This window comes from Macrosteles quadrilineatus, unplaced genomic scaffold (assembly GCF_028750875.1).
Source record: "Macrosteles quadrilineatus isolate MER2022 unplaced genomic scaffold, UCM_ALF_1.0 Scaffold_8__2_contigs__length_117827958, whole genome shotgun sequence".
NCBI lineage: Eukaryota > Metazoa > Arthropoda > Insecta > Hemiptera > Cicadellidae > Macrosteles > Macrosteles quadrilineatus.
Window position 1 is genome coordinate 35,452,373 of NW_026542601.1, and position 15,000 is coordinate 35,467,372.

Below are 15,000 nucleotides of genomic sequence, written 5' to 3' on the forward strand. Positions count from 1 at the left end.
CAGTTGTGTTGACTGTTAGTGTGCATATTGTATATATTTTCTCAATTGTGTACAGTGTGTTGAAAAATATCGTTCGTACCGCCAGTCGAAATAGTTTTATAAAGTCTCGACTTCGTCTCGAACTTTCGAAATTATCTCGAGCTGGCAAAACCTCATTTTCGGCCCTAGGTACGAAATATACTATTACATAATGAAATATTGAAATTATTTTATTTGGTACAATCATTGACTGGTTCTATTTCAAGTCAAATGTGTATTATGTATATGAATCCTTTATTAGAGAGTAAGATTGTGTTAAATAAAATATAACCTGTAAATTTAGACACTGTCTTAGTGATATAAAAATAACATTCATATACAAAATCAAAAAACCGTCCCCATCATTAAACTAGGCTGGCTTGTTTTCATATGAAATTAATACAATTTTCATTAAATTCATTTTTATGGATCTTAATTGGACAAGAAAGTTTAAAAAGTCCCTACCGAGCTATTACCATACTTACTACGGCAACAGCTACTTATCCTTTAGAAAATGTGTCCTGTATGGGAAAAGTGTATGATTCTAATAAAATAAGGATTGTATGCACTTAGTAGCAGGTGCAGCTAAAAAGGAGCGTAGGTGTCGAGAAATGAAGCCATTTTTATAAACCACATTCAATCCCATATCTACCTGTTTCGTTAGGGCAAAAGCCCTTACGAAATGTCCCTAGATTGTAGATGGATAACATTTCACTTCTGGAAACTGAACGAAAATTAAATAAACAGGTAAAATATAAAATACAATATATATATTTTTTTAATACTCCCTGCTAGATTAATGTTCACACTAGTGAGAACTACAATCATTCGCAGTTCTATCCTAATAATTAGACCAATTCGTAAATTACAAGGAAAAAATCTGGTTAGGATTCCACTATAAACTGTTGGTTTAACCCTTTTTTGCCGTTGGATGTATGGGTTATTAATTAACAGTTGTCTATGGAACATGCCGCCCTTAGTCAGTAACAAGACTACAAAATCACACCACTCATCCTACACTCATCTCCATTCATACTTGGGTTAAAATAACTACCTATCCATTATTTCGTATGGTCGCAATTTCAATTAAAAGTTACAAGTTACAAGTTATAAGTTGGAAAATATTCAATTAATAAGTATTGTATGGTATTTTATAGTACAAGTAGTAGTGCACAATAATAAATTCAGCTTTTTAAAACAAATTTGTCCCACAAACCAGCAGTACCATTGTGGCGATACTCATGTTAACACCAAGAATTGAAACAAAGTTATTAAAATTACAAAAATAATTTAATTATACAAAGAGGCCTCAAGTATGTCAAGTATGTACTGCAATAGCTCTGATCAGTACTGATTGGTTCAGGATTGAATTAATCCCGTATTATCCAATTAAACCTAATTACTGCTTATAAACACAAAGCCTAATTAGGCTCACAAGATGATCCGTGTTATTTAATGACAAGTAAATGTTATACAACGTTAACATAAATTCCCCAATAGATTTCCATTGCACTTGACTTTAATAGAGTAAAAATAAAAATGAATCTACATACAATTTAGTAGAAGAACTGCTGAACCGAAGAAAATCTTCCTACCCTAAGTGGGTGGATCTTTAGTGTTTTTATGTTGGTAATTAAAAATATAGGTGGCATCCGAGCCACTGGGTTATCGCGCAATCGGAAAACTCAAAGCTGTTAGTAAATGTCCGTCTCGGGCATCCTGCACAAAAGTTTGACACTGTCAAATCATACTACCCATGATAATCATACTTACGTAAATATTTTGATATGGATTCGTTAACTTGTTCGGTAACGGTTAAGTAAAAAAAAATTAAAGCATGATAAGAGAAGATAATTTTATGGATTAGTATGTAATTTTCAAGGTAAGCAAAACATTTTTTCCAATTGATCCAATCTATAATATTGTTGCAATATGTACGAAATATATTATTTTAACAGTTATTCATTAGATTTACAACTTAATTAATTTAGAGTAGTTTTTTGGTAATAGGTTTTTGAGAAAATAAACGTTTTAATAATTTAGGAATAAAGACAGATTGAAACTTAAGGTAATGCCTTACATTTACATAAATGTTTGGAATAAATATAGTTTAAAGTAAAACAAAAATAAATAAATGATGGTAACATTTTCTTCAACATTTAAACAGACGTGAAGATGCAGTTGGTATTTTGTTCATAACTTTTTTTATTTATTAAAAAAGACGTATATCTTCAAGACATTGAGCAAGCTATATATAAATATCATCATAATATACATATTATGAAAACGTAGACCTATAGCACATTGTTTGATTATTGATATTTAATAAAACAAATCGTAACAAATATGACTATAAAATAGATTTTATTTCTCAAACCGTGCCATAAGTGTAGACCAGTTGAAGTTGTAATTAAATTTAAATCTTATCAAATAGCCCCTTAAAAATACATCCAAAGTACACGAAAAAATACATCCAAAGAAAAATTTAATAGTTTGAATGTATTCCCCCGCGGTCCAATTGCAAAATAAAATACAATAAAAGAGGTATCTTTAAAAGTGCTTTAACGTGAAGAGTTCATGGTTTGAATGAGTCCCAAGAATATATTATAAAGGGAAAGTACTATTTTTTTATAATTCCCTTAGGTAGCGAAAGAAATTTGTTTTACAGAGTCGTTTTGAGATTCGCTAACGGGAATAAATCCTCTTAAAGAAAAAGTATAACATCAGAGTTTATTTTACATTTATTTTAATCAAGTGGGAATGAATTCTAAAACAAGTAAAAATTTTTCGTTACTAAATGTCTTAATTGTGTTTATAAATACCCCATAACATAACTCAGGAACATTTAATGTTAAGCTTGTAAATAATATAAATATAAGTTTCAAAATTTGTAGTACAACATGTTGGCTAAAGAGACCTATCAATCTCAAACAAACCGTAGTACAGTAGGTTAGAAAATTATTGTTGTTACCCTCTATTACCCATCGCAAATTCCACGTTATAATTACTTCAATACAAAAGGATTTGATTCAGTGTTTAGTATTAAAATTAAACCCCTTAGTATTAAACCCATTCGGTAAAATCCAACCTAAAGGTACGTTTTGCTTGGAGCGACAGGTGCGACGGTCGCGCAGCGACTGTCGCTAAGCGGCTGTCGCGGGACACTGATCTTAGGGGTTTTGCATAGTCCTGTTTTGCTTGGAGCTACTGTCGCTTGAGCCGCGAGCTGCAGTCGCTGGGTACTGCTCCAAGACCAGTCAGGAGCGACAGTCGCTTAGCGACAGTTACATTTCTGATTGTTTTTATAGTGTACACCTTTCTGACAAGTTCGGTAACCTTTTATTTTCGCTATATGGCGTTGGCCAACGTCTGTGATTAAGTTAAATTTTAGTGGTGAAGAAGACGACAGTTTATTAGAAGAAGTGGCAAAATACCCCGCGCTTTATGATTTGAAACATATCTCCTACAAAGACCAAAGAATTAAGGACAACGTCAGGTTAGTTTAAACCTGACGTTGTCCTTTTTTCTTTGGTCTTATTATTTTACAAGTTATTTTAATATATTAGTAAGTTAGGTTATTTAGATTGTCGACTTAAAAGACTTCTAATTAAATTTTCGTTTAGGTGATTCAAAAAAATATTGCTCTGTATAAATGGTTATTGATCAAATTGGCTTAAAAGTCAGGCGTGTCATATTTAAATATATAAAATGCCAATTATTAAAGTAATGTGGTTATTCAAATATTAATGGAGTATATAATGTAATTGGTATTTTTTTCATTTACAATACAATCAATAAAATATAATTTTCACTCTGTGAGGAGGTTGTTTATAACACTGATTTCCAATTCAAGTTATGCTTGTGTACTGCAATTTACGGAGAAATTGAGTAATTTTATTACATTTTGGCTTGTGACATGGCAGTTTTGGAATGTTTCTTATAACAAATAACTAGGCATATAAGGAATACTTTATTTGTTAAGTTTTACCTGTTTTACTAAGTGAATTTATCGATTTTATTTAGTGACTTCATACTTAGTGAGCACTTTTGAGGTTAGGTGCACTGACGGTACCACGTCTCGTGACGCCAAAGAAGTTGTCGCTCCAAGCAAAACAGTCTACCATCCCGCGACTGCCGCTCGGCGACAGTCGCTGCGCGACCGTCGCACCTGTCGCTTCAGGCAAAACGTACCTTAAGCCCCTACATAGCTACTTAGATGCCTAGAGTTATTGTATAGTGCTTAGGGTAATAATTAGAGTTAGTAATTATGTATTTTGAATATTTTTACAACGTATGTTTGTAGTGTCCCTCGAAAAAGTGAGCATCATTTTATAAAATTTAATTAATTAATTAAATTAATTAATTTAATTAATTAATTAATCATTTAATTAATCATTTTGTTAATGCCTAACAATATGAATATTATTATTAAATATATTACAAAATCACAACGAGTTAGGTAGTGATTTGTAAATTAAACGTATGAATGTTTATTCCCAACGCACCCTAGTCAACTCAGTTGTAATTAAATGCAAGTGTCATATTAACTATTTAATTTCTGTTATTGACTGGGAATGAATAAAACTAATAAACAGTTATGTTAATTGAGTTTGCAACATTTGTGACATTTAAATCCTGTACTAATTAGTTACATTAACAAGGTTACCATAGTTGATAGCCAATGACATAATTAAGCAAAAAATTTAGTTCTACCTACTCTAAAGCTTAAAATAAAATTAGCACTACAAAAGCTTTAGATTATTTTTTAATTACCGTACTTATGTTTTCTACATTTTAATACAATATGCAATGAACCTTTTGAAACCCTACAAAGCCTTTTTTTTATAACGGGGTTAAAAATATTTTTTTAACATCTCAGCTGTCTAACATTTGTAGAAACAAAATGGTGGCATGTTGAAAATTGTACCGATTTAAATCCTATGATAAGTTACTTAAATAAGTTATTTAGTGATATATTTTACTTCGATGCAGTTTTAACACTTTTCCTTTGTGAGCTGCATAATATCAAAGTATTGCATAGTCTAGTTTTATTTCAGATTAGACCAAGCTCTGTTGAGAACTTAAAACAATCCAGAGCCTCAAAATTATTTCTGCCCGTGGTACGAACGCTATTTTTCACCACACTATACCCTATTACCACTATTCACCAAAATAATAATGCACACTTACAGTCAACACTACCTCAACTTTAAGGTTATGTAAAATATATTGAGAAATCGGCAAAGATAACAATAAATAGCTGCCTAGGCAGCGGTGACAGTAAAACTATTGCAATGCATATGCATACTGCTTGTGAATTTAATATTCATGTTTTAATTATTACGCTGTTTAAATAAGCAAACCACTGTGTATTCGGTCCTCGGGATGTAAAACCCGTGTTCGGTCCCCAATCGACAATGACAGCTGGCATATAGACCTTGGACAGCAATACGTAGCTTTCGGCCTCCAAGAAACTTATGTAAAACGGCTAAAACATTTTAGTGTGGTTAAAAATATTTTATGATATCAAGCAAACATTTTTGTATGTAGTGTAACACTGGCACACCAACACATGAATAAATGTACTAGTATTTGCCGTTAAGTGTATAGGTAAACAATAGAGGTATTTAAAACTAGCATTACAATATAAAATGGTTGTAAACCTCTGAATGATTTATCATATCAGTTCCACAAAAATTTTGGAGTTTGAGATGTTTGTTTTATTATGTGTGTGCTACTCAGCAACGTCTTCAATTTATTATCGTTCAGCGTAAAAGTTGTAATTCGTAATCTTCAAGGAGGATCATTAAGGTAAGGAAGATTGCAACCATTGGGGGAGTGAGCTTGTCTAGTGGCAGAGCAATGGACTTCGGTCCCTGAGCTCCTGGGTTCAAATCCCTCCAAATCACTGCATTTTATCTAAGTGATACTGCCATAGAGTAACTACGCTAGGGTAACTACGCAATTCCAGGCGTAATGAGAAAAAATTAACCCAGGCTAGAGCCAAGCGTTCTAAGACAAAAAAAATGTAAGGAGGATTGTAACCATCCATAGCATAAATGTAAATAAATCCTTATACAATAATTATATCTATGAATTATCAGTGGACAGTAAGGAAAGTAAATTTAGATTGAAAATAATATTGCTTGATGGATATTTTGCGTTTAAATCTTTAGTATGAAGACTACACCAAATAAAATTTCTACACCTTAAGCAAGTTTTTATTTAGCAATGTTACTATTTTTTAGACAAAGAATCTGATGGGTAATTAATTTGATAATCAGGGAAAAATAGGTATTAACTTTAACGGTATTAACCTAACATTTAAATTCAATCCAACATTTCCAATATACACTGACTAAATCATACAATTTCCAATGTTATCTATTACAAATTATTCAATGATTTTCAATCACATTACTGAGTCTAAGACTTCCTTTTATTGTATGAGATATTTGTACAACATTGGGCCTACATTGTTAACTTAACGTAACATTCGATGTTCCCTGGACCGTTGTAATCTTTACTGAGGCAGGGTTAACCTTGTTTTGTGTCGGCCACCAATCCTATTATTGACCGGAGAGGGTCAAGCGTAGCAAAACATTCTTCAAACAATTTCCTTTAGGCACCTGTTTAGTACCATGCAATTTCATAATAATCATACCTTTTACCTTTATTGTTGAATTAAATTTGTTTATAGTTTTGTTAATTTCATATACTAGGCAACTTTGCAAAAACATGGCCTTCATTGAAAGAAATGGTTACTCACACAAGAGGTTTTCGTATTACAGGTTGATGTAGAGTTTAAGGCAACCATTAATTTACCGGGTCATAAACGCATTACGTAATAAATTACAATTAGTGATTTTGTACTAATGTCAGGATTTTAAACTTTAAAGCACCACTAGTGATTAATAAGTTTTTAAACTACACCTCATAAGAAAAAAGTCTTGAGCTTTAACCACTAAAATAGCTATGCACTCTGTTTCCAATCACAAAGCAACGCAAATTTCTAATTATATATTTTTAAATTGATACTGCATTTTAACAGAACATTATTTTTAATACATTTGTATTATATTAATTATATTAATAATTTGTACTTGATTGGTTAAAAAATAATAAAAACGTATAAACCATCGTGGTAAATTATCAAGACTAAAATTATATTTATCAGTAGAATTATGATAACGATCCTACATTATTATGTGATCATATAGATCTTTTGTATGGGTTCTAATGGTCTTAAGGAACTAAGGGAGAACTAATAAAAAATGCAATCCTAATTTTAACACTGGTTTGACTGAAATACACCTAAAAAATGTAAAAAATTATCTATTGAGTAAAAATCATAAGATCGGATTACAGAATTTATTGGTATTCATCATCTTGTATTTTTTACAGTATAAGTTAATCGTTTGGTAATAGTTTTAAGACAAATCCTAAGGTGAACGATTTTAATCAAGAAATCTACAATCTTTTACCTAAACAGCCCAAAGTTGAAACAGTTTTAGATTAATTGAAGTTGCTGTTAAATTTAATTTAATGCAGAAAAACAAGGTCAAATTATAGTTTTGAATTAATACATTATAGGTACCCATCAAATGTTTATTAACAAACTTTATTGAAGCCCGTAAAGAAATATCGCGATTCTCATTGGTTGAAGGTTTATTCCAGTGCACCAGACATTCCAACTCATTCCAATAAACCCCTTTAACTCCTTGGCCAATATTTCTATATTGGAATTTCTTCATTTTCATAAAAAGGTCTTTGAATAATTTATTTCCCTATTTTTCCAGTTTATGTTTAGGATTAATAACATTTAAAGTTTCTAAGGGATGCAGTGGGCCATACAATTCATTTTCAGATCCATACGATGACAACCCTTTATATAAATAATAGTATTTACTCCATAAAACACTATTTCTATCCGAAGAGTTTTATAAAAACATTTGCATTTAAGTCTACTTTATTTATCAGTCTTTTGATGAAATACAGAACAGTGCAACTGTTGCGAATATTTGAGTTTTAAAACAAATTTGCATTACAACGTATTTCTTTTTATACTAACTTACAGCTTTATTGATATTTTTGTCCGTAAGCCCCTCGAATTCAATGAGTCATGTTCAAGTTAAAATATGCATTTAAAAGCTATGGAAATTTCACATGAAAAAATAAACTGCTATGGTAATTTATTTATGTTAACTTGTTAAAATAAGTGTATTTAAGGTGTTTAATACTTAATTGGTCGCTGTATTAATATGAGAACTCCAGATTCTCATAAATACTGATAGGTAATCATAATAAAAACTCGATTGCGTCCACAACAACTCCTAAGAAACAACGATGGACGATCTTACACGAGTTTAACCCTCTGAATATTGTTTTGGTATAGTCAACAACAGAATGTTTATCAATGTAATAATCAGCTACTTACTCGGTATTCTGTTGATGGCTCGTAGTGGTCTTAGTACTCGAATAGTTCTGATGGCTGTCAGGTTAATGTTCTCCACATTCAAACAATACTCGAGCATCCTGAAAACAAAAGAAAATAATTTCAATCCATACAGCAGCTGTGCACCTGGTTTATATACAATAATGCACATTACTCCTCTGTTAAGTAGACCTCAAATGACGTCATAGGCTGTTCCAAAGTTTGGTTATTAAATTTACTATTCAAAATTTTATTGACTAATAGGTCATTAATCGATAGCACGAAGTGGAAAATATCTTTTTGCATTACCATTAAAACAATATTTTTGGTAATGCAAACATATGTAACCACAACCCTAAGTTGTATCGTGACTTTTGGATAGTCAAAGGTTGTACGCTATAATGAGGTGCAATAACAAAGTCATGATTGAGATGTCAGGACGAAAGCATGTATATTGAAGTACCTGGACCACACAATTGATACAAATGAAATCGTATTATTGCTCATCCTTTTACAGTAGTATGCAAATCTAGGCAGAATGTTATGTAGGGTATAGAAATATTTTTCCGCAGGTATCACCATACCTAAGGTTACTTTTACCGTTATAGGGGGATGATGAGAACGGAAGTTATTTGAAACTTACAAGAAAAAATGATCAACAAATTATTTACTTAAGAGCTAATAAATACGAATAATTTAGCAAAAACTATATTGAATTTAAACTAGTTTTTATATTTATTGCATGCATAGAATGTAGATTGATTTATTAAACACCTCATATCACTAAATTACTCGAATTGTTAATGAAATGGAGGTGATTTATTTATCCTTAACTTTTTCGTTACACAGTGAATTAGTGTTAAAAGAAGAAAATTACTAACCAACTACCATAGTGATATATTTTTTAAATTAAAACTTAAAACAAAAACTCTTAGTCATGATAGTTAATGACATGATTAACTATCGACTAATGATATACCGAACAAGAAAGTAAAAATTAATCAAAAGAATAATTTATATTAAACACGATTGAATGTTAAGACAAGCTGTAAGCTGAAGCGGGACCAGGGATGAAAGTGAATTAAGGCAGTTTGAAATGGAAGAAAAGTTTGAGGATTACAAGATTTCATTAGCTTTGAGGTCGCGTTTCGTCGTTTGTGACTTGAACCTTTTTATCAAAATGGTTCAGTAATCGTGATAATATAGTAAATGCTTTGTGGTCAAAAGGTTAGGTCTCATTTAATGTTTAGGTAAATAAATGACTATTTTGGCCTAATAATGACTGGACACGTTTAGTAAAATTGGCTGACGTTCAATATTTAGTTATGATTAAATTGCTTTTTAAACGCTATAAAAATTTTTGATTACGAAAAAATAGTAAAGATGAACAATGAAAAGTGTGAAATACTTTTAAATACTTCATTCCCTCTTAATCATAAGCCTTTTAATACTGCTAAGTTTGAACGGAATTAAACACCATCACATCCTTCCTCAAACAAGTCCTCCTCAAGTATCATCGTATGAAGGAGGCCATATAAATAAAATAAAAACACACTATAAAAGAATAATTGGCATAATTTTTGTAAAAATCTAACGACAAAAGTATATATAGGCTACGTAAGAAAATGACTACTTCTGAAGTAAATGTTCATTGTGATGTAATGCGTATCAATAAATAACATTTTTTGCAAGGTACCTCAAAGTAAATATAATTTTAATGAAGAACATGTCGATTCACTATTCATGTGTGATTGTATGGACAATTTCAAAGACTTAATTCAGAAAAAAATATGAAAGAATATCTTTTTGAATGAAAAATGTAAAATTTGTGTTTTTGAAAGCTAATAAATGAAGGACTAATAAATCACATAGCATATTGATGAATGTGCTCATAAAATATTATTGATCTATTATAATAGAACACGATAAAATAAATATTAATGTCGAACAGGTATTTGTGTGATAATATATGTTAACAATTTCACTTTTAGTGCATTTAATACATTTTCTATAATAAAATAGACTGTTTATTTAATTTGTAAAGTTTATTTACAAGCCTGCATAATTCACAACCTAGCAGTAAGCAGAGTCTAAGCTGACTTTGAGTGATGGTTGCACGTTTAACTGAAAGCTATGAACTCATGATCTGATTACCACACAGTTTAGAGGATTAATTAACAGGATAAAAAAAAAAACTATTCGTTAATATAAAAGTAAGAAATAATTGTAATAATTTAACATGGACATAAAAATCAAAGGGATTACATTCGTTAACCAACTTAGTATTTTTTTCAGTCTTTGACAAACATATTTGTGATATTTCATTCTCTCATTGCAAACGATTGAATTGTATGCGCAAAACCTTTACTGATACACCATTTTGCACAATTAATATAGTGAATATAAATATTTTATGGTATATTCAAATTAATGCAAGACCTACAGTACTAAATTTTACTGTATTTTCTTTATAAGAGAAACACATTTAATTATCAATTAGATGTCACTGACTTGTTATAACATGTACCTTAGTTATAATTATAATATATGTACAGTATGTCGTTCCATGGAGTGGTTTTCTAGTACACAGACATGTCCGGTTGGTAGGTGGTTCTAGGATGGACCTTAGTTATAATTGTAATATATGTACAGTATGTCGTTCCATGGAGTGGTTTTCTAGTACACAGACATGTCCGGTTGGTAGGTGATTCTAGGATGGACCTTAGTTATAATTGTAATATATGTACAGTATGTCGTTCGATGGAGTGGTTTAATAGTACACAGACATGTTCGGTTCTTAGATAGGTGGTTCTAGCATAGTCCATGACCGGGGCATTCAACAAATTACAGGATTAAGTGATTACCAACCATCAATTTGCAATTAGTGATTGGCAGGACTTAGAGCCTGCTAAACACCACACTTTAGCCTCTTAACTAACGTAATGATGATGCAGGATACATTCTAACCAAACCTAACCAAACTTTTCGATAAAAGGACCCAATTGAAGTTAACAATTAAAAGCCATTCTTTTGAAACATACTACTGACGAATAGTGCTTGTTGATTACTGTTATATACATCTTGAGTATCTCCATGAGTTACATGCCGGTAATCTTTGAGTTGACTCTTTTAAACTCATTGTAAATAATGACGGTTATTAGTTTTGAAATAACTTCTTTAATTCTTTGCAATTGAGAATTAGAGCATCATGTACACTAGTACGTAAAATATTTGTTAAAAAATAAAAAATTAACTGAAAATACAAACCTATGACAAATGACAAATGCATTAAAGCTATTAAATATGACCTATTTGAATAAATGGTACACTACTATTAAAGTGAATTTTCTTTGACGTAGAGTTTATTACCTCAATGAGTATAGTATAAATGCCTAGTATAATTATTTGATTGCAAATTTGCTGAAATGTTTTTGCAACATAACAGTAGCATATTCAACTCAAATAGTAAAACCGCGAAATACTCGGTATACTACAGATTATGTGGTTAGCCTGGCGTCCTTTATGAAATCCTGTTTAGTCACTTTAAAAAGCAAGTAACACAGGAAGTTATAACTTGCTTGATTACAAAAGTTTAATAACATTATTATAGAAACACGTATAGATTGTAAAATCAACTGTGATACGAGTGTGATAGAACTTAATGTATATATGAATTAGTTTTGTCAATGAAGTTAAACACTTACATTAGATAAACATTTGGGGAGTGAGCTCCGATCTCTAAGATCCTGGGTTCAAAACCCACCAATAGCCAAGAATTGATTTGATCTTCGTGATGATACCGTGAAACGCTCTAGCATGATGTAACATGCAAAATAACATGCTCCAAACCCGAACTTAAATGGACCATAGAGTCGAAAACTGCAGCAGTAAAAAAAAAAATATATTTGCAATTTTGAATCTTTTAACGGCTGTCATTTTGGGCTCAGTTGTTCCCGGGACCTTTTCCCACTCTATATATTTGGCTTACTTGGAATACAGGTCTGTATGTAATGGCAAATTTGTTTACACGTTTAAAGCTAAGCTTATGTAAAATGAATGGGACAGTAATGGAGAAACAAAATGTATATAGACGTATTTGACCAAATAAAAAGTCATAAAACCTCAATTATTGACTGAAAAACACCCTATTAAATCCAGGCATATTATTGTTTGTTGGACACATTTTGTGAATACAGAACATGAAAAAAGTAAACCTCTGACCTGAAAGGTACCTGTGGTAAATACAGGGAGGGAGGTAAGTCTCCGATGAGCCATTAAGAAACAAACGACGCGAATCTCACGAAGTAATTGAGCCAATTCCCAAATTGAGGGAAACCTCAATCTGTCTTTAATCGTTACACAGCTAACAACGTTTCATTCCTAAACATTAGGTTTCCATTTTCGTAACCTGTAAACGTAAGCTTAAGCGGAGAATTCCGCTAACTATTCTAATAATCGTGAATCGTGAATTTATCATAATAGTTAAAAAATTCTTTACGAATAATGTGTTTTTTCTAAATGACTCACAGCGTGAAAAGCGTCTATAACATCTATCAACGATTTAAACTTATAAGTATTTGAATATGAAAATATAATGAAATAGCGCGACCATAGTAAATATGACGAACAATTTGTGATAGTTATACGTAACATTTATTTTTACAAAAATCACAGGTATTAACTGTTTCTCAGGTATTTAACTTCGAACAGTGTAAGTCGTAAAGTAGCTTTCAAGTTCAACAACTTTTCTCACTTAGTCGACGTGATTCGCTTGAGGCAAAATATTGATTCAACACTCACAAACAATTCAGCAAACCGTTTGCAATTCAACTAACCGTTTCTGTCTAAAGGGGTATGAGATTTTTTCATTTATATTATGTCCCACCTTTACATTCTAGAACACTAGTTTCTAGCCTGGAACTGTTTTACACATTACTTCAGCCTAGTATTAGAGGGTTGCCGCATTACCATATAGATAAAATCAATTGGTGATTGGAGGGATTTCAACCCGGGACCTCGGACTCCGAAGCCCCGTGCTCAAACACTAGACCAGCTTACTCCCAAAATGCATCAGATTAGTTAAGACTAACTAAATATATTCAATTTAAAATGGATATTGATATTATTCAGCAAGTAAGGACATGTCCCAACAATTTTGCTAACTAAGCGAATTTCCATTTGCCTATAAAATGTTTACTATTACTGTATCTACACTTTGGTTTTATTTACTTTAAATAACATAGACTGTTATTAGTAGTTAGTTCTGTTGGTACAGGGAATGAAATTAAGTTATTTATTAAGGAAACACTGATAGCTTATTATCAAATAATACATTTGTCAAATTTGATCAAAACATTATGTCCATTAACAAGCTTACTATGCTTACAACAGTTTACTTATCCTCTCTAAGAATAACAGGGGAATTTTAAATATACTGTTGTGTGTCTGCAATTATTTTCCTAACCGTTTAGCATACAGCAACGATTTAGTACACGGTTCGTTATATAGTTTGTTTGTTCAAGCTCTACTTCCATAACTGTAATGAAAATTTGGCATTTTAGTAATATGTTATGGCGAGAATTGAAAAAAGGTTTAGCAACTTTAAAGCACCATAACGCCCGGTTATCACACCCCGATTCAACATGATCAACGAAAATATACCTATTATAAATATAAATAATCAACATAAGTTTATTTATATGTATAAAGTAAATTAGCTCATTGTCTAGATCTAATCGTAGACCTATGTTTAATCTAATGTCCTACCTTGCAACAGTTAGTCAGTAGGCCTACTACAGATATTGGGTATTTCCGTGTAGGGGAAACATGCGAATATTACTTGTTCGGATTGAACAGTCTTAACTAAGCTCATTCATTTTGGGAGCCAGCTGGTCTAGTATTCAAGCATGAGGAGGTCCCGGGTTCAAATTACGCCAATCACCAATCGATTTTATCTACACGATGTTGCCGTGCCCCTCTAAGACTAGCCTGAAGTAATGTGTAAACCAGTTCCGGGCTAGAAACTAGCGTTCTAGAAAGTAATGGCGGGACATAATATATATGAAAAATCTTGTTGAATTCAAAAGGAATAACTGGCTAGACAAAGGACCATAACTTATAATCTGGATCGAAACACGAAGAATGTATAGTGATTTTATGCAATATATGTTTTATGAGAGTCATCTCATAGTGTCATATTTCCTCTTCGATCATATAAATAAACCAAATTGAAATAGAATCCATAAGAAACACTTTTATATTTGTAAGGCGCTTAAAACCGCATATTCACTTATACATTCAGCGTAGCGCGTAAACGCAGTATGTTGCAGACCCTTCCCAGAAAACGACACAGAGATCTAAATATTCAAAGGCTCTAGCAGATACTGCAAAAATGATGCCCATACAGGCTGTTATTTGACCAGTAACCAAGTAAAATACAGAATAATAAAGAATTGTGAAGATCGGTTGTAAATAGTGATTTTCCAACAATAATCAATTAGTCAACTCGTTCAATATGGGACAAAAATTCTATGGATATTTTATGCAAT

At 31.5% G+C, this 15,000-nt stretch overlaps 1 protein-coding gene across 1 annotated transcript in view; it reads right to left on the bottom strand.

The window, feature by feature from the left end:
- LOC129000314 (voltage-dependent T-type calcium channel subunit alpha-1G-like) overlaps positions 1 to 15,000 on the bottom strand; it is a 167,071-nt gene that overhangs the window by 108,494 nt on the left and 43,577 nt on the right. Inside the window, exon 3 of the mRNA XM_054427276.1 lies at positions 8,456 to 8,553. Within this exon, the coding sequence (XP_054283251.1) occupies positions 8,456 to 8,553 (98 nt within the window). The remainder of the gene's footprint in view (positions 1 to 8,455; positions 8,554 to 15,000) is intronic.